General features: G+C 42.0%; 2 protein-coding genes across 17 annotated transcripts in view; one reads left to right on the top strand and one right to left on the bottom strand.

Annotated features, from left to right (window-relative positions):
• The window catches only part of MED12L (mediator complex subunit 12L), a 313410-nt gene that overhangs the window by 111236 nt on the left and 182792 nt on the right, over positions 1-19382 (top strand). The gene's annotated exons all lie outside the window — the stretch shown is intronic.
• P2RY14 (purinergic receptor P2Y14) overlaps positions 4719-19382 on the bottom strand; it is a 48091-nt gene continuing 33427 nt past the window's right edge. For 2 of the 3 annotated variants that reach the window (XM_019748877.2, XM_019748879.2), the window contains exon 2: positions 4719-7049. In XM_019748877.2, coding sequence (XP_019604436.1) covers positions 6019-7023 — 1005 coding nt within the window. In that variant the 5' untranslated portion in view covers positions 7024-7049 and the 3' untranslated portion in view covers positions 4719-6018. Of the gene's footprint in view, positions 7094-19382 lie in introns of all 3 variants that reach the window. The other variant, XM_074333635.1, reaches the window with a different exon arrangement.

Genomic DNA, 19382 nt, shown 5'->3' with positions numbered 1-19382 from the left:
GGCAAAGGTGTTTTGCTCATTCTTGGAATGCGAAGTTGGTTGTGAGAGTGGCTGAGCGTATTCTGTCACTCTCCTGGCCCATCCTTTTGGTTTTCTGCTCTTCTGGTATTGACTCAGCATGGTTATTGGGTCAACGTAGTCCATTTTCCCTTTCAGTTGGGAAGTGTGACTGTGCCATTTGATCTATGGTTATAAAATAATAAGGGGGGGAAATCCCTAAAAAAGAACTTTCAAAGGTTATCTTGTTTGTTTCTAATCACTGAGTTCATTTTTTTTTCCTTTTCTTTTCCACTTGCATCGTTACGGTCCATTTTTAATGAACTTATGAGTATGAGTTTTACCAACTCTGTCGTTACTTTCCTGGAGAAGGTTCTTTGGAGCAACTCTCCCTTTCCCTTGCGATGTGAATCTTTGGTTTTTGATGAAGTAGTTAAAAATTCTAACGAGCTATTTATTGACTTAAGTCTGCCTCCTTACTCCCCATCCTAGAGAATATTTTTGTTGCTTTCAGAAGGTTACAGTGTGGAAGCGGTGACAAGGAGTAAATGCAGAAGCTGCAATGCTACACATTTACTGCTGGCTGTTAGCACCTGTGAAATCCAGGAGGTGCTGTCCTCCTGACCGAGGTGGAGTGAAGACGTGCTTCTGAGGAGTGGGAGAGTGGGGTTCTGCTTGGGGCGTGACTCGGGAGTGTGAGTGTGTCGGGGACTCCAGGGTATCCACACTGGAGTATCTGAACAGGATCTGTGTGAGGACAAAATCTCGGATCAGTCTGGTCAATCTTGGATGCTTTGATAAGTAGGCAATGGAGAGCTCAGGAAAGTTATGTGAGAGGAGCTGTCAGTTCAGCAACTAGGTAAACCTGCGGTGTTGGAATGTGTTGGGTTAGGGGAGAAAGTGGAAAAGACCAGTCAGGGGATGACTGTAGTCATTTTAGGTGAGAGGCAATGAGGATCTGAAATTAAAAGTGAGGAACTGGGTGGTTGCAGAGGAGAAAGCACTGGTGTGGGTGGGGAGGAGGCACCTCCTGTTTCAGTCCTGTGAAGGGAAGTGTGAGGAGTAGAGAGTCAGGTTTGGCAGGGAGAAAGGTGAGTTTGGTTCATTAGCTTACTGTGGGTTTTAGCTTACCTCGTTATTTGATATGGCACAGATTGCTTTTTATTTTATTCCTTTCATTTAGGTATTTAACAAATATTCCTCAGTGCTTTATCAGTCATACCAACACATTCTGACTGTAACTTTGTAAACTCTTAAGGAGCTCTTATTTTGAATAACACTGATGGAAACACTGGTTTTCCTATCAAAAAATAGCTTTTTATTCATCTAAATGCTTTCATAACATCAAGCAGATAAGAAAATACACTTGATCATGGCATTGTAAGGTGTGTGTGTGTGTGTGTGTGTGTGTGTGTGTGTGTGTGTTTTAAATGATGTGAAGTTGAAATTGGCTTTTATTTTACAAACAAAATGAGGGATGACTTCTCATCAGTCAGTAAGATATCAGAAGAGAGTTGGTATTCTTTCAGAAAGTTAATGGTTTAAAGTAGAACAGAAATAATTAACAGCTTGAAAAAAACCCTGCAAGTTACGGTACAAAATCTTTTGGCTTAGAAAAGGAATTATCAAGAAATTATTTTAAGTGACATAAAGTATTGTGTGGAGATGATAAAAGCCACCTTTTGATGTCTTTTTATGTCAGGGGAGGGAATGATTGGAAAGAAAGCCCGTAGGACTTTGTCATGCACTTTGGGGGAGGCTGGTGAGTGGGACCTGGGAGGGAAGGGAGACTGCCTGTACTCTGGGGGTTAGAGCTGGGACACCTGGAGGCTGGGAGTGGAACAACATGAGGTCCCTGGTCCAAAGTCAAGCACTGCAGGCCTCCCAAGTGCTGGAGATAATGTTTTGGAAGTGGGGTGAGGTAGCTTGGGGAAGAGGTCTTAACACTGACCATGAGAGAAGTCATAGAATCACACACCGAGCACCTTCAAAAGGTAACAAATAGTCTCAAAGTTTATCAGTGAAAATCCTTGGTATATCGTTCATCGTTGTTGAGCTGGACCCATTTTTATAACACTGCTCCCATGCTTTTACCCCACCTTGTGTCGGAGGTGAGGGAGGCAGGATGGAGTAACTTCTACTCCCTGTCAACCCTGAAACTGCTTAGGAGAGCACCTTATTTTGTGAAACATTTGTTTCTTTTCTGTAGCTAGTTTATAAGTGAGGTTTAAAACATATGTTTACTACAGCTAAAGTGATACAACATTTAATCATTTTGTATAAGCAGTGCTATGAAATGGTTAAAGCGTTTTTCAAAGTGGCATATGGGAAAGGAAAGCTACATCTCGTTAAAGTGGTGCTTTGGGGGGATGTTCCACCATGAAATGCTTTACTTGCAGAGAACAGATGACCAAACGGAAGTCGTGGCTTTTACTGGTGAAGACCACACCACACGGTTTTACTGGTGAAGACCACACCACACGGTACGGGTTCTCTCCCACCCCAAACACACAAACCCTCACAGTGCTGTTTACTCAAAGGATATGCCCTGTCATTTTGGGGGGGGAATGATCTGCTTCATTTGTAGTTTTTATGCTATTGTCTCTTGGCGTTACAGATATTTTCTGTATTAAGAAACATACGTTCTTCCCCGTTTTCTCCAGAGTAGGCTGAAGGGTACAGGTGGCGGCAGTAGGGTAGGACAGACTGCAGAACTCATGGAGCGTACTTTACTATATCAGACGGAAGCGGAGCTTAGTGTAAGGGCGTGTTCTAGAGTTTCTGGATTACTTTTTTAGCGGGAACCAATGTATCAAGACTTTCTCATTTGTATGTGACATGGAATAAAATTAAAATCAGTCTTATACACTGAAAGAGATTTATTGGCTGACAGACCTGAGTGTCTAAAGTTGTGGGTATGGCTTTAGTTGAGGACTGACGAAGGGCCTCAGTGCATATAACCAGGGCTGGGTTTGTACCACTTCTCTAGCCACCTTCCATGGTGTCGGTTTCAACTCATGATGTGGTAGCAAAATGAAAGAAGCACGTCTAGACGTTACCTGTTTAACAGCAAGGCTTCTGGAGAATTTCTTCGCAAGTTTGGGACTTGCTCTCATTGGGTCATATGGGGTCATGTTCCATCCCAGCCAATGGCCGTTGCAAATGGACATGCTGATTATCAATTATGGCCTGGCCGTGCTGGTGGGGCCAGGACGGGCTCTGCAAGATGGTAGTATATGGCCGAGAACAGGGAAAAGTGAAATTTCCCAAAGGGAAAATTTTGCTTTTTTTGCTGAGAAAAGAAAGTATGGAGGCTGAGGAGATGACCAGCAAGTCAGCACTGCTGATGATAACATTTTGTAAAAGACAGTGGCAAGGTTCAGACATCTCTGTGGGTAAGTTTCATGTGGAATCTTTTATGTGATTGTGGTTTCTTTGTTTCTTGATTCTTCTTGTCTCAAATATTTCTTTTATAAAAACACTTGAGAGTATTTTTGTGTAGGTAAGTTGCATCAATTACGGATCAACACAGAGCCTCAGTTTAGTGAAAGAAAGCAGGATTCCTATTAAAGCGGGTGTTTTCAGTATTAGTTAAGAGCCACTTTTGAATACCTTTCTATGAGATTTATGCATTCCAGATGTTGCAACGCAGCTGTTGATATATCATATTCTGTCCACAGATGTGTTTTCATTGCTGCCCCCCCCAGCAATTTAAAATTTTGTGGTTTTTTAATTTAATTTTTTTTTATGTTTTGCATCCCTTGAAAACATGGGGAAACAATTGGCTGGAGTTAAGGGGCCCGTTGGTGAAGCTCGAGCTCTGGTCTCACCCTTCTCCTCAACATTCCCTATTTACCATTTTCTTACAACCGCACTGGCCTGGCTTTCCTCGCCACCATAGGCACCTGAGTTTGGAAGCGGCACGGGGCAGCGAGCACTTGAGCACCTGCACTGTTTATCTACAGAGGGACCTGGAAGGGCTCCCCCGTCGCCTCCCTGCACCAGTTAATCCATTGTAAATGCTCGGCCACTTTATTTTTTGTTGTAGCCCTGGACCTGAAAGTTCTAAAATGTAGTAACTGCTACTCAACTCTTACTTCACAATGCCCTCGTCTGCATTGCGTGCTGTTTCCTGAGACATCCCGTCTTTCACGTCACTGATCTGCTGTAGCACAAGGCCCAGAGGCATTATTACTTGGTGCTCCTTGTCTTCTCTTGTTCACTTTCATTTTCTCCTGTAGTCCAGTAGGAGCATTTGAAACCAGTATTTATTAATTTATGCTGGCCAACGGAAATTGTGAAGAATACACACAATTTCTTCTGTACATATATCTAGCCAAGCAAATACAGCAAGCTTAGTTTTACCAAGCACGTGTATAGTAGGTTTGTGATTTGATTCTTTTTGAGAGAGGTTATTTGGCCCAGAGTTGGTAACAGGGAGCTTTTTACAAGTGTAGAAAGTGGACATAGAGTTTGAAAATCTTTCTATTTCTTCTGCAATTTAAGATATGATTTCTGAGTTTTGCCTAAAATCTGATGAGGTCCTAGAGCATATACAATACTTATTTTGCAAAGTCAGTAGCAAATAGAATTTTTGATTTTCTGTGTAATGTCTTCATTAGCATGCATAATTGAGTGTGTTAAAGAAACCACCTATGTCTTGACTATGAGGAAATCTGGTAATATTTTTTCATATCTTGATTATTAAGAAAAAAAATTGGCACTATTAAAAATAATTTCTTTATTAGTACATATACAGTAAAGAGTGAAATATATATATGTATGTATATCTATATCTCTATCTATCTATCTATCTATCTATCTATCTATCTATATACAATGACTTACAAAATTGTTTGTAAAGAGCATTTGAAACAGGGGCTGAATGTCTTCTAGCCAGTTAATAGCAGAGAAAGAATTTAGTTTTGATAACTCACAAGCCAGCAACCATATCCCACATCTGCACATATTAATTCGTTTGTTTTTCATAAAATGTGATGTGTACATTTTCATTTTCTGCATAATTTTTCACTCATTATTACAAGTTTTAGGTTTTCGTCAAGTCCAATTTCCATTTTATGTATAATTTCTCACTCATTATTATAAATTTCAGCTGTTCTTTTTATCAAGTCCAGTTTTCTAAGAAAACTGCTTCCTCCTGCCCTTAGAGAATAAATGCATATTGAGAGAGAGAGAGAGAGAGAGAGAGAGAGAGAGAGAGACTGACTGTTTTTTCCCCACTCATCCTATTTTTTTTTTTTTGTCCATGACAGAGAACGGGAAGTTGCTGGCAACACAGGCCAATATCTAGCTTCCCTCAGTAGAGTCCACTTAGAAATATTCTAACACCAGAACTGCAGGCTCATTAAGTGGCTTAACAAGTTTTTGTAGCGAACATATTTAAAATGTATTTTTATATCATCCTCAAAATGCTATCAGAAAAAAAAATACATTTTTTTTGTTGCAAAGTACATACTTTATATCTGCTTTCCTTTGAAATGCCATGAGATAAATCAGTAGGGGATTTCTTATGTTGTTTTTCTGGGTGTCTGCTTTTCCTCCTTCAAATCAGAGTAAACTTGACTTTACTAGAAATAGGCCTCTAGTCTTTTATCAAATTGTTCCTGCATTTTAGTTTGTCTTTAATGACCCTGTTGAAAAAATATACATAATTTCCTAACTTAATTCTTATGTTTAGAGAGGGAACACATTGCCGTGAATTGTCTTGATTGCTTCCTATTTTCGTATTTGCTATTTAAAGTTCTACATTAACATACCAGATTAGTGATTATAAGTTTAGACCTATTATTTTGATACAATTTAAAAATGTACGCTTTATTTTTTTCTTTGGTATTACAAAAAAGCATGGAAACTTACATTTTAATTCATTATTGTACTAAATTGGATAGCAAAGCTCGGTGATGATACTTATTATCATGGATATGTTTCTCATTCTTTCTCTTATGATGTAATTGAAGATTACAATATGCATATACAGACTATCGGAAAGGAGGTGGGAAATCACAGAGTATCTGTGCTTTCCTGCGTTGTATTTCCCCTTCTGATTTTGGAGTTTTCTGAGTCATGCTGAGCTTTGAATGGGATGTGTAGTTTCTTACATAAGGTTTCTCTAAATGGCTGGCATAGGAAAAAATAGATAATGGGGTCCAGGCACACATTTGCAGCTGACAGGAGCAGAGTGAATTCCTTCACGTAGTGCAAGGTTTCTTTGGACTGGCAGCTGTAATGAGCTTCCGTCTGGCTCTTGGTATAGGGGATTCTGGCGATGTGGTAGGGTACGAAACAGACAACAAACACGAACATGATGCTGAATATATTGCGGCTAGATTTCCTCTTGACCGAAATGGAGTTCTTCCTGGACTTGAGGTGGGACTTGAAAATTTTCCTCGTGATGGCCGTGTAGAAAACGATTAAGAGAAGAAACGCGACCCAGAAGATGCTCACAAAGATGAAGTTGGATGCTTTGTGCCACTTCAGCCCCAGTTCGTTCTTCAGCTCCACGCATTTTATGTGTGTGACCTGCCTCACACTCTGGTTGGTGAGGATCATGTTGGGGACGGCGATAAGCAGCATGAGGACCCACACGGTCGCCGACAGGAGTTTGCTGTAAGTCACCGACTGGACGCACGAGGTATGAAGAGGCTTCACGATTTTGTAGTATCTGTCAAAGCTGATGAGCCCGAAGAAAACGATGCTGACATACAAGCTGATGTAAAAGAGCACGGCCGAGCCCCGGCACATGAACACGGTCAGCTGCCAGGGGCCCAGCCCCGAGTCGCTGAGAATCTTGAAAGGAAAAGTCAGGCTCATGAGAAAGTCGGCGATCACAATGTTCTTGAGGTAAATGATGAAACTCTTGGAGCTGGGCACGTGGAAGAAGATCCATCCCGACACACCATTGAGCAGGATGCCTGCGAGGAAGACCACGAAGTACAGCGCGGGGATGATTTGGCGAGTCACGAGGGGCTTCCAGGGGCAGGGCACGTCGGTGGCGCTGGAATTCATCGTTCTGGGATCGCTGCTTATGCGGCCTGGAAAGGAGGTGAGACCGTCACTCAGAGGGCGCCTCTGGCCACTAATAAGCAAAGGGCAAGAATACAGTCAAACCCGTGCGTTCTTGAAATATTTTGTCAGATGTTAGGCACCCCTCCCTCCCTCCCTCTCTCCCTCCTTTTTTTTTTTTTTTTTTTTGAAAAGGGAAGAACAGAGTAGATAGATGGTGGGAGAGAAAAACTGGAGAAGTGGGACAGCCTGAAAATTGCAGGTAATATGGAGAGCAGCATTTCCCATAAATGACAATGGTTCCCTATAAAACTTCAAAATTCTAGGATATGCTCATTTAAATATAGTGTGAAAAGGTCATAAAACTGGGAAAACAGAATTCATCTGTTTCATTTTATTGAGAGCTTTGTTTGATTTATCAGGTTTAAGAGTTACTGATACAGACCTTACTCTTTAAAAAGCCTACCCTACCTATATTTTGGACGTAGGACAATGTCTTACAAGCGTACACATCCAAATGTAAGTGGTATTTTTGGCATGGGATTTTGGGTACATTTCAAACTTGAGCTTTTCTCTGTGTGTTTTTTTTCACATTGAAAAACTGATCTGCATTATTTTTCTAAATTTGAAGACAAACACACAAACGATAAAAGTACTTTAAACATTCCAAGACATGCTTCCAAAAGTACACCTGAGATCTGTACTGTGCAGTATGGTAGCCACTTAGCCACATGTGGCTATAGAGCACTTGAACTTGGGCCAGTCCAGATTGAGATGTGACGTATGTGTAAAATGCACACTGGAGTTCACAGCCTTAGTACAAAAAAAAAAGAATGTTGAATATCTTCATATTTTTAATATTGAATACATGTTGAAATAATAGTTTAGAAATATTCCATGAAACAAAATATATCATTAACCTTAATTTTGGTTTTTAAGACTATGGCTACTGTAAAATTTAAAATTACATATGTGGCTCGTAGCATATTTTTATTGGACAGTGTTGCTCTAGGTATTACGCAGAGCCTCTTTTTGTTAGGGAATCCTGTCTGTTGTTCACTGAGGTCAAACATTCTGATTTAGGGGATGGGGAAGATTAGAACTTCTCTGAAAGATTATTTGATACATCAAAGCAAATGTTTACTGCCCATCTTATGTGTAATAACACCATCCTGCTTAAAACCTTTCAGTGGTAGGTCCGTGCCCTCACAGTAAAATCCTAGCTCTTTAATGCTGAGCTCTCTTCTAGGTCTGACCCCCGCTTCCATCACCTCCAGCCCTGAGTTACTGCTGCCCTGAAGCCTTCCGATTCCTTGCAAGTTCCATGATTTCTCCCACTTTGGACCTTTGCGCAAACTTTCATTTGTATGGAAAACTCTTTTGCTGCCTTCGGGGCTGGCTGACTTCTCGTCATCCTTCAGGCCTCGGCTTGGACATCTCTTTCTTTAGGAGACTTTTCCCTCCCAAGCCTTGGTGGGGTGCACTGGGTGTGGGGTCCATCTGTGTGGGCTCACAGTCCTGTGCCTCTTCTGCCACAACACCCATCTTTCTGGCTGTTGGGTTTTTGTTTCTTCCACTACTGGAATCTCCTTCGGAGGAGAGAGACCGTGTCATTTTTTACCATTGTGTCCGTAGCATTACATTTAGGATGTTAGATAGTTAAAATATTTGTGAAATGAATGAATATGCAGTCTGGGAATATGAGTCAGGAAGCCCTGGGCTTAAGAAATTTACATCTAGGCAGGGATCATGGGAACGACTGGGGACGACTGTGGGTTCCTTGAGGTCAGAGAACATGCCTTGTTCATGTTTGCGTTTCTGGTGCCAAGCCTGGTGCCTTATACTCAAGGAGTGAAGTCAGTAAAATCAAGGTAGTATGAGAAAGTGGAATTTGGGAACATGGGGTATGAAATACAGTCACATTCCAAGTAAAAAAAAATCCTATGTGCAAGCTGTGAGTGCCCCTTTCCACACCAGAATATCTTGCTTCCGCATACTTTTCCTTCCTGAATGCCATGTGGCAAAACTAGAACTATTTCTAGCCACTTGATTTTGCCAGTCCCTGGACTTTCTTTGTAAGGAAATCTTACCCCTGCACGCTTAGTCTGATCATGTGGATTTAGAGTCATTTGCTTCTTTGTAGGTCTTCAGTGGCCTGTTTTGTATTTTACACGGTAAACAAAGGGGCCACATTTTCGATTTTTAACTTTCCATTGTGGCAAAGAGTCTGTGTCTAGTCAGTAAATAATTGCCTTGTTCCCTGATGGTCAGATGCAGCTTAGTTGAAGAGCCAGTGTCACAGAGCTTAAGAGAATGCATCCTGCTGTGTGTCCCCAGGGGTCCCCGTGCTTAGCACACAGACCCCCCGTCAGTGTGCCCATGGCAGGCACCCAGTCATTCTTAGATTCACTGGAGTTTCAAATGACAAATTGTACAAAATGTAGATGTTAATGCATTTTGAAGTGGAGAAATGTTAACTATATAATAATTATAGTGAATAATTGCCAGAAATGTTTGACAGCCAAATTCCTTTCCTTATAGAAACATTACAGAAGCCACTGTATAGAGACATAGTGAAGAATTTCCCAGAAATGATTTAGTGAGAGGCACAGTTCCTTTCCTTATAGACATCTGTATAAAAACGTTTTCTCAGTCTCGGGACATACACTTGTGAGCTGCAGTGTCTGCATGTAGCCCGTCGTGTCTGACGCCATGGGTCCAGAACCGTGTTCTCGTATCACCGGGCGTCTGTGACCTGCAGTGCACTCCCTGCCTGCTCCACCTCTCACGGTGCAGCTCCCCGCAGGGGCTGACTGACCAGGGAAGCTAGAGCAGCTACGCCTTCTGAAATGGAATGAATACTCAAGGCTTGCTTGGTTGGGTGTTTCCCCCACACATCTTGCTATTTTGGCCCATTTTTAAGCAATCACAGCTAACAGTCAAGATAGAAAGATGTGAGACATGCTGGTTGGGGGGTGGATACAGCAGAGGCAAATTAAAGGGACCCTGTACATGAATAACAAGCTAGAGGTAAATCCAAGACAGTTTTGGTAGTAACGTTCTAGCTCTTATTAGACATTTCTTTTAGTGTCCAGCAGTGGTGTTGATGGTGGAGCACCGTGTCCTCGAGGTGCGTGTTTTACTGTACTTGGTCTTAGTGTCTCAGGGCGCGCAGCCTTTGCTCCAGTGGTAGATTAAGAGATGATGTGAGAAAGGAGCTATCGTAAGGCATTTACAGCAGGTGAGGCCAATTTTATACACTGAGCTCAAAAGGCAGGAATATGTGTTGGGTTAAAAACAGGACAAGATTATAACAGAGACATGTATCATTTTGACCTTGAAACATCTGCCTAGGCCCCTCTCCTTTGTATAGAGATGATTGAATGTCCTGATAAAGGGACTTACCAAAACTTAAAATCATTTCACAAATGGAGGAAATGCTGATTTTGAGCGCTAACATAAAAATAAGTATGAGCCAAGTGAATCAAAGAAAACAAAGAATGCCTTGGTGTGGTTCAACAACCCTTCCCTCCCTGCCCCATGTTCTTATTTGATTGATTATTTCTAAGCAGCTTGCCCAAGCCCATTAAAGATGAAAGACAGGCAAAAGGAGGTGGGGGAAGAAAGGAAAGGGACCTCCTGATGATGAAGCAAAACGTGGGCAGCCGGTTTGTGGAGGTGTGGCCAGCACTGCCCATGGAGTTACTGCTGAGGTTATCTCGGAGTTTCTGTGGTGAAAGTGGTCATTGTGTTAACCGTGAGGCTTCAGGAACACAAACAGTGTTCTCTAAAGATTTCCATACGTGGCAAAACTTTTTAAAAAGGGACTCTTAGCAGTATAACCCATCAGCTTCTCTTAGGTGCAACTCTTCCTTGTTCCACAATCCATGTAAAGGAGGATGAAATGAAACGTAATTTCTATCTGCCGTCACTTTAGGTCTTTGGCAACATAATTAAAGAATATGGTGGAATGGGATTTATGAGGCCAAAAGATAGCTGGTAATGTGTAATAGGAGCATGTGACTGACTTCTTGTTTTGCACTGTGAAAATATCAATGCCAAAGACTGGTTCTGATCTAGACAGGGAGTGCACTTGACTTTCAGTGTAGTGTAAGGTCCCAGGCTGTGCTGCATTAAGTGTTTTCAAGTTGTAGATCAGAGTATTAACTATAACCTCGGGGCTCTCTCTGAGTAGAATTTAGTTCATACAAAGCCCTATAAAGCAATGCTCACCCAGAACCACATTCATCTTAAAAAAAAACACACACACAAAAAAACATGCCGAGTTCATTACTCATCTTCTGAGTAATTACACACAGTGACCCATTTTTTTCATATATAGACCAACTCCCACCATTCTAATTGTGTGCCATAATTCTACATTCTCTGAAGAAGGAACATCATTCCTTCATAACATTTTGATGGCATTAGCAAGGCTTGTGAAAATACTAGAGAGTTTTTCAATCACCTTAAAAACTTTTTTTTTTTTTTTTTGGTATATTATGAAGTTTCTTTTCAATGAAGTAATTTGATTTAGCCCAGTGAAGGCTTGTGATCTTGAAGTGGCCAGTGTTTCTTCACTAATGATCCTGTGTTGTCAGAGAAAAGAAGAATTAAGTTAAATGAACATCAGAATGTTTTTTATTGGAGAAGGAGGTATGGTAGCAGTCCAGTTACTTTTTAAATTTAGCTTGTAAAATTGTGGAATATTTCGACATGTGCATTTGTTGTTTTACTGTACTGATCTTGGTTGTATATTAATGATTATTGATCTGGTGTGAACTCTTGTGGGAAACTTATAACCTCTTTACTTGAAAGTGTAGGACATGAAATGTTTTTAGTTATTGGTTTATTTTTTCCCCCCATGGAAAAAGATGCTCAAATCAGCTCATTAAATTACTGAAGTTAACAACTGATCATTTTAGGCAAGAAATCATAGGTAATTCTTTGTTGTGGAGGCCTATCCTCAGCCACTGTAGGATGTTTGGCAGCGTCCCTGGCTTTTAGCTCCTAGATAGTCCCTGGCTTTTAGCGCCTAGACTAGACAGAAGTTGTGGCACAATGTTTCCAAACATTGCCGAATGCACCCTGGGAGCCCAAATCACCCCTGGTTGGTAACCACTGCTCTAATGAGACAAATGCGTGTAGAGATAACACTTGAAAGAAAAGGGTAAGTTGGGCAGAAAGGTGTTGGATTTGGATCTGCCTTGGTCTGGGTTGTCTTAACCCAGCTCCTCTCAGACTTGAACGTGCAGCCACATTACTTGGGATCTTGCTAAAAGGAAGACTCAGGTTGAGTAGGTCTGTAGTTGGGCGTCGTGATGTTGATGCTATTAGCCAACAACCACGCTTGGAGGAGCAATGTTTTTTTCAGACCCTGTACACAGGGGACATTTAATAAATACTTGGTGAGGAGGGTGAAAAACTTGTTTCTCTTTGCTGTAGTTGGGACTCCAGGTAGGAAAAAGTTACATTGTAGGTAGCCTTGAAATCTAGGATCTTTCTTAGAGTTTATTCATTACATATTTCATCATCGTAATTTCATCTTTGTGGTTTTCCTGGAAATGGAGATATATATTTTTATAGAAAACTACTTGAGAAGAAGTGATAAAGGAATCTTACATTTGCCTAGACTCTTTTTAACCCTTTTGCCGTAACGGTCAGATATCTCCGAATGACTATATCCGAAATTTTTATACACAAAAATGATGTCACTTATAGATGAAGCAGCTCACATTGTTATTATTAAATGCATAAAATAGTCCAAATATCAACTTTTTCTTTTTGTTGGTTTCTGACACATTTTGGAAAAATAAAACTTGAAATCAGCGCAGCGAAAGAATTAAATGGTCATGAAGTTGTCTTTACAAACATGTGATCAGGACAGTACTGAACACGTCCTGGGCAGAAATGATACATTCCAACTTCATTGCAAGTGCTTATTCCTGGGGCGGAGGGGGGAGCAAGGGATGGTTTAGGGTGCTTGGGCTGTCCCTGTGTCTGGTATTTCAGCTTGTAAATTCTGAAACCATTATAGGTAAATATACTATCAGTTAACACTGGGTGGTTGGGTACATTGGTTTTGCAAACATTTTCTGTACTTTTATTTTTATATACTTGATATATTTCATTATTAGAAAAATTGTATATGGAGAATGGATTGCTTTCAAATCACTCTTTTATCAGCAACCACTTATGACGGGCATTTTCCTTCCTGTTTTTTGTTAAATTCTTTGAGGTGACTGTCTGATATTTCCTCCTCTCTCCTTGCAAACATCGAAAGCTTTAATCCAAGATGCCCCAGATCTTTTCCTATGAAGTAAATATTTGTTTTCTAGATGATTCTTACACCAGTAGAAAATAGTATAGATGTGTGTAATCATTGTGTACATTTCTAAACTCAACTAAAGCCATTTTCTTTTCATTGCTGACTTTGTCCCCCTTGTCTTCATGTGTATCTCTGTTGGTTTTTTTTTTTTTTTTTTTTTTTTGGGTGCAATATGCGATAGCCTAGATGGATGGTTTCCACAGTAGTTAATGGATTGAATAGAAAGGGAATTTATGGATGGGCTGGGCTCCTCATATTTTGTAGTATTTTACGTTATTAAATATCTTGTATTTTATGGTTAAAAATAGTTTATACTCTTCACTTGTATTAACTCTAAGTCTGTCCTCAAACTACTGGACTTTCTTATTCCGAGGTTGGTTGGATATTTTACAATCCCTGGCTCCTGCGTGTCTCTCCAGAACTCTGGACTCCATGTAGGCGAGTTAGCAGTGCCCTCTGCTTCTAGCTCATAGACCTACTTGCCTGTTTAAGAGGAAGTTGTTATCAGCGTGCCAGTTTATCTCATAGAAGGTACTATTTTTTCTCTGTAACTGACCATCTCCCTTGCTTCTCAGAGACCCATTTTCTCCTTGGCTGCCTCTTAGATTCTCACGTGGCATCTAACCCTCCTTCTGCTCTCCCCATGGCCTGTGTCTGGTGCTTTCGAGGCTCAGCCAGGGGGACCCTCTCTTTCTCTTTTACCCAAAGGAATGAGCCCCTCTTATCTTCCTTCGCGGCCCTGAATATTTAATGTTTGACACTTACCATAGTTTGGGGCAGAGAGAGCTACTAGGTACGTGCACCCAGACGACACATGAGATGACAGCACAGTCGTGGGGACACGGACGACCCACACCCTGGGTGACGTGACTGAGCCTTGCCAGTGACTTACTACTACCTACCATTCTGCACATCAGGAAACTGATGGTTGCCATGGTTAAATCACCCATCAGAAGCAAATCGGGCAGCGCACACATGGCAGATAGTATTCACACTTAGATCTGTGCAACGCAAGCCAGTTCTCATTCCCCTCCTCCTGAGGAAATGTGGGACCGCCTGTTTTGTGCCCGTTGGTGACCAAGAGCATGTGTACGCAGCCCTTTCTGCATTTACCTGGAGTCTCATCTTTGGGAGTCACTTAGCCATTATTGTTTGAGGGAAGATCACATGTGTGTGAGTTTGTGCGTATGTATGTCCTGTTTCTGGTCAAGATTTTAAAGGTCCACAAGCTGTGGATTCTTTCAGTTTCTCCAGTTAGTCCGCAGGAGCCACACCATACAGAGCCTCCATGTGATTTGCATTTTCTGAAAGTATAAAAATGAATGTGTGTCTGACTTTTGATGTTGACTCGGCGTTCTGTCTCCTGCGCTGATGTCCAGAATCGTGTTCAGGATGCTGATGAAAACAAGTGCTGTTAATCTGTATGTGGGGGCGACTCTGCTGCTGGGGGAAACCCAGACCTGCTGCTGTGGGCTGGGCGCCACGAACAGGGATTCCCCAGGGCCCCTGGTGTGAAGTGGGCTCTGCCTGTCGCTGTGTCTCACCTTCACTCTGTTTCTCTTGTAGCGGACATGAGTTCTTGATCAGGTCTGACTCCATCCTCTGACTCTGGCCACCACGGCCCATTGTCTTCACCTTCAGTGAGAGGCGAGGTCAGTGACAAACGTGCTTTAATTTCACTTGAAATTGGAGGAAGGCTGTGGCCACGTACTTTAATTGAGGAGCTGTGCTAATGAGTCGTTACATTAGAACCTTCCAAATGCGCTTCTTTGGCTGACTTGCAGACACCTGAGAGCTTCCTCTTTCACCAAAGCATGAGCTCAGCTCTGTCTGGACTGCCAGGCTTCCTTCCTGGGCTGCTGCTCAGCCTCCAGCTGAGTTTGTGCTGCAGACAGAGCCAGCCTTCGATGATGTGTGATACTAGGCAGAGGGTTAGTATGGATAATACATTGATGATGCCCAAACCTGCTCTTAGCTTTTAGTTCCAATTTCTTCCTTTAAAACACTTTTAGCAGAACTTGTAACCACGCACGAGTCTAGCACATTCAGGAACCTGAGTCTCTTCACATCTTGTGCTTCTGCAGGTGGGTCACGGAGCTGCTGGAGGAGGGTGACGTGTGGTGCCGCTCCAGGCTTTTGGGGCCGTGCCTCACTAACCTCTGCACCATGAACTGTATCTGCATTGTCAGAACAGTTTTGTGGGGAGTTTTCTCGCCTACAGTTTTTGGTATAGGGCCTAGGGCGTGGTCGACATTTGTTTCAATTCCAGTTCTTTGTGGGGGAGCTGTCTTGTGCGTGTTTAGCTGCATCCCCGGCCTGTATCCACTAGGTGCCAGTAGCACCTCGTGATTTATGGCCATCAAAAATGTCTCCAGACAGTTTCAAAATGTTCCCACGTTGAGAACCCCTGGAAGAGCTGCTGAATGGTAGGTGTATCTGGTATCATTTGGATAGAGGAAGATAATTTAGTCGGCTCTCTTATTAGTGGTAAACCTTCACTGTATACTGAATAACTCATCAGCAGTAACAAGTAATTCATGTGCTTAGGTCTTGGCATGTGAAGTGAGCTTTCTTCACGGCTCTGTTGGAACAATGGGCCGACAGTGAAGCATATCGTAAAAGCCTGCGTGTTGAGTGCAGGGGACCTTGGTTAGAAATGTGGCTCCATTTCTTAATATCTGTGCTATTGGTGCTATATGGTTACTGAGTGCCTCTGTGTTTCAGTTTCTATAGCTCTAAAATGAGGGGTCAGTGGTTGCCACCTCATAGGGTTCCTGTTACTGTAAGCACCAAACACCTGGTGCCTGGCAGTGTGTGACTCAGAGGAGCCCGGGGGGATCGGGGAGTGACTCAGCTGGCAGTAGAATAATCAGATATCTCTGGGACTCTCTCTCACTGCGGGGACTTCCCCGGCTAAGGCCCCACACTGCTCCCCGACTTGCCCACGTTTACTTTCGGCTGATGTTCTTCTGTGTTGAAATGCGGGGCTGCTGGAGGTAGGTCTTTGCCGAGTCTTTCGAACCTCAGAGTATCTGGTCCAGCAGTGCTTGTGTGGCAGAGAAAAAGGAAGGCTGTGCTTCTCATGGTCCTTCCGTTCTAATCACAGAAAGGGCACTCAACCTGGGGGAGCAGTGAAGTCCGACGTGCTTCGTGCTCTGAATCAGCCCATGCAAGCCCGAACCTTTGGTGAGAGTGGCGGAAAGCTGTGAAACTCCTGCAGCTTCCGAGTTTTGGGAACTGATTCCCTTCTCTGTCTGGAATTAAATCGAGCTGCTTGGGTTTCTGATTTTTTTTCCAGTCCGTTCTTCTGCAGCATTGTTTTGGAACCTGTGGTTCTGTTCCCTGGGGCCAGACAAGGAAATGAATCCCTGACCTCGATTTGCCTCACTGCGGTGGTGTTTACGTTTCTCGGTTAAGCATGCAGTACTCAGATCTCCACATCTTGGGGCCTGGAGCATTAATGCATGTCCCTTTGCTATGGGGATGGGAAGATTTTCATTTCTGAGAAACCAGAAGCTTTAACTACTTAGCTAAATATCAACCCCTGTGCGCTTGTTCTAGATTCAGGCTTACGTAGCCAAAGGAGGAATATAAATATCCAGGACTTGAAGTCAGAGTTGTGAATACCGCAGAGAAGTGATTCTCATACACTTTAAAACCTAAATTTTTTTGTACTTCTTACCTGTTGCAGGAATTAGTAATTTTTGATTTTAATCAAATATATTGTGACAATAACTTATCAATTGGGCATTTCTTTAAATGAAGTTGTATTTTACTAAACCCAGCACATGACAAGGAAGCAAGTGCATTCATTTCAAAATGAGTCGGGCTTAAATGTGAAAGACGTGTTTTTATGCAGCTTAAAGATGGTGCTTAGAGTGCGTGTGAAATAAAAGACCTTTGCTTTTTAGGAATCCTAAGCCCACAGATTGGGACCCATTGTTGAATGTACTGCCCTTTTTAGACCATTCCATTTGACACATGTCATATGCGTATTTTTTTCAGTTTTCAAATACAGTTGGCCCTTTGTATCCATGGGTTTCACCTCCATGGATTCAGTCAACTGTGGGTGGAAAACCGTCTTTTCACATTCCCAACCGTGTTTTACCAACCGTGGATCGAAAACACTGTTTTTGATCTTCAGTTGGTTGAATCTGTGGATGCGAAGGGCCAACAGTAGTTAAGTTTTGGGGGAGTCATAAGTTATTCATGGACTTTCAGCTGTGTTGGGGTTGCTGCCGCTAGCCCCCCCTGTTGTTCAAGAGTCAGCTGTATTTCACTTTTCCAGTGGATTTCGATAGGAGTCAGTCAGGTATGTTATAAGAACGTCATGTTATGTCTTGCTATGCCCCATGGGGGCGATCAGATGCCATTTCATTATTGTTTCAGATGTACTGTCTGTATATGTAAGAAATCTGATAGGAATAAGCATTCCTTTCTGTCTGTACGATGCTTTGCAGTTTCATGCTCGTAACTTGCTTGGACCAGGACCAGTTTTGTTTTACTCCATGCTTTTTTTTTTTTTTTAAATGTAGCCTACACCAACTTCTTTCTAATCTCTCTCCATACATTATTGCTTTCCTCTGTTGTATTTGCTGTATCTCTCTCTGTCTAGACACTACTTCCCTTCCAGGTATAAACCTGCACAAGTCCTTAAAACAGTAAAAAGCTATAGGCCTAGAAGTTGTGACGTCACAGTAGCTATAAATGTGCTCAAACCCTTTCCGTCCTTAAATAACAAAAGTAAGAATCCTCTGTAGATGGAGAAGCACGATCCCCAGGATCAATGAGCTCATCTTGTTTCTAAGAATCACTGCCACTACAAGGAAACAGGGCTCCTTGGAGAAGTGACTGATTTCACATCAGGCACAGGGAAAGTACAAGCTGAGTTAGCTACCTTGTGAGTGAAAAGCAAGGAAGTGCTCGGGCCAAACGGCAAATGGAAAAAATAAAAGGATGTGGGAGCTGACTTGGTGGTACTTTTAAATCTGACAATTTGGATATCCACAGGAATGATAGTAACAGATGAAAATACTTAGAAAAACAAACCAAATTCAGGAAGTTGGTAGTGAAATTAAAAATAGGCATTTTTAAAAAAGGAAGGGTGAAGACGGGGGAAGTTTTTTACAAAAGAATGCCAGCTAGAACTTAGAGAAGGAATGATCGAATTAGAAAGTCCCCATTTTGCAACCTCAGTGTAAGAACCGATTCAGGCAACAATCGTCAATGGTTATGAAAAGCCATTTGGTGAAAGGTTGTGGAGGAATAGGATATAGCGGCCTAAAAGCATCACTCCCAGATAATTTATAATAATAAAGAAAAAAAAAATGTACCTTTGCAGCAGGGATATCTATTTGAATGAGCAAACTTACCAAAAATGAGATCACTTAACATTTTATGCCTCCTGGTGTGATTCAGTGAGACGTATATAGCACCTTATCAAAAAGCTAACCAAGGGTCAGCAACTGGACAGATTCAGAATGTGAAACATCTATAGAGCAACCCGCCTAGACTCTTTCAAAAATCAAGGTCATGGATGCCTAACAAATGTGACGGGGTGGGCGGAAGCAGCTCTAGATCACGGGGCCAAAGAGAAACAATGTAGTCTGTGAACGATGATTGGTGATTGGGGGGAATAGAGGATCAAAGTATAAAAATTGTTTGGGGACAACTGTGCAAATTTGAAGGCAGACTATATCATTATTGAATTAATTTTGATCTTTCTAGGTATGACAGTGGTGTGGTTCAGCAGGAGACTATTCTTACTCTTCAGAGGTGCATATTGAAGTATTTAGGAGGAAAGAGTCATGGTGGTCTGCAACTTATTTTCAGAATGGTTCAGCAAAAGAGAGTATGTGTGTATGTATACTTGTGTATGCATGTACTTTTCGCTGATGTATGTATAGTATTATGCATACGTGTGTATATATGTGTACGTGCTTTGTGTGTGTTGGTTTGCGGGAGGGGTCCTGAGCTCAGTGCCTGACACATGGCAGGTGCGTGTGTCTCTCAGACTTCTCAGCTGCCTTCCTTC

Source organism: Rhinolophus sinicus, linkage group LG01 (genome assembly GCF_036562045.2).
Source record: "Rhinolophus sinicus isolate RSC01 linkage group LG01, ASM3656204v1, whole genome shotgun sequence".
Taxonomy (NCBI): domain Eukaryota; kingdom Metazoa; phylum Chordata; class Mammalia; order Chiroptera; family Rhinolophidae; genus Rhinolophus; species Rhinolophus sinicus.
This window is presented reverse-complemented; position numbering and strand designations above follow the sequence as displayed.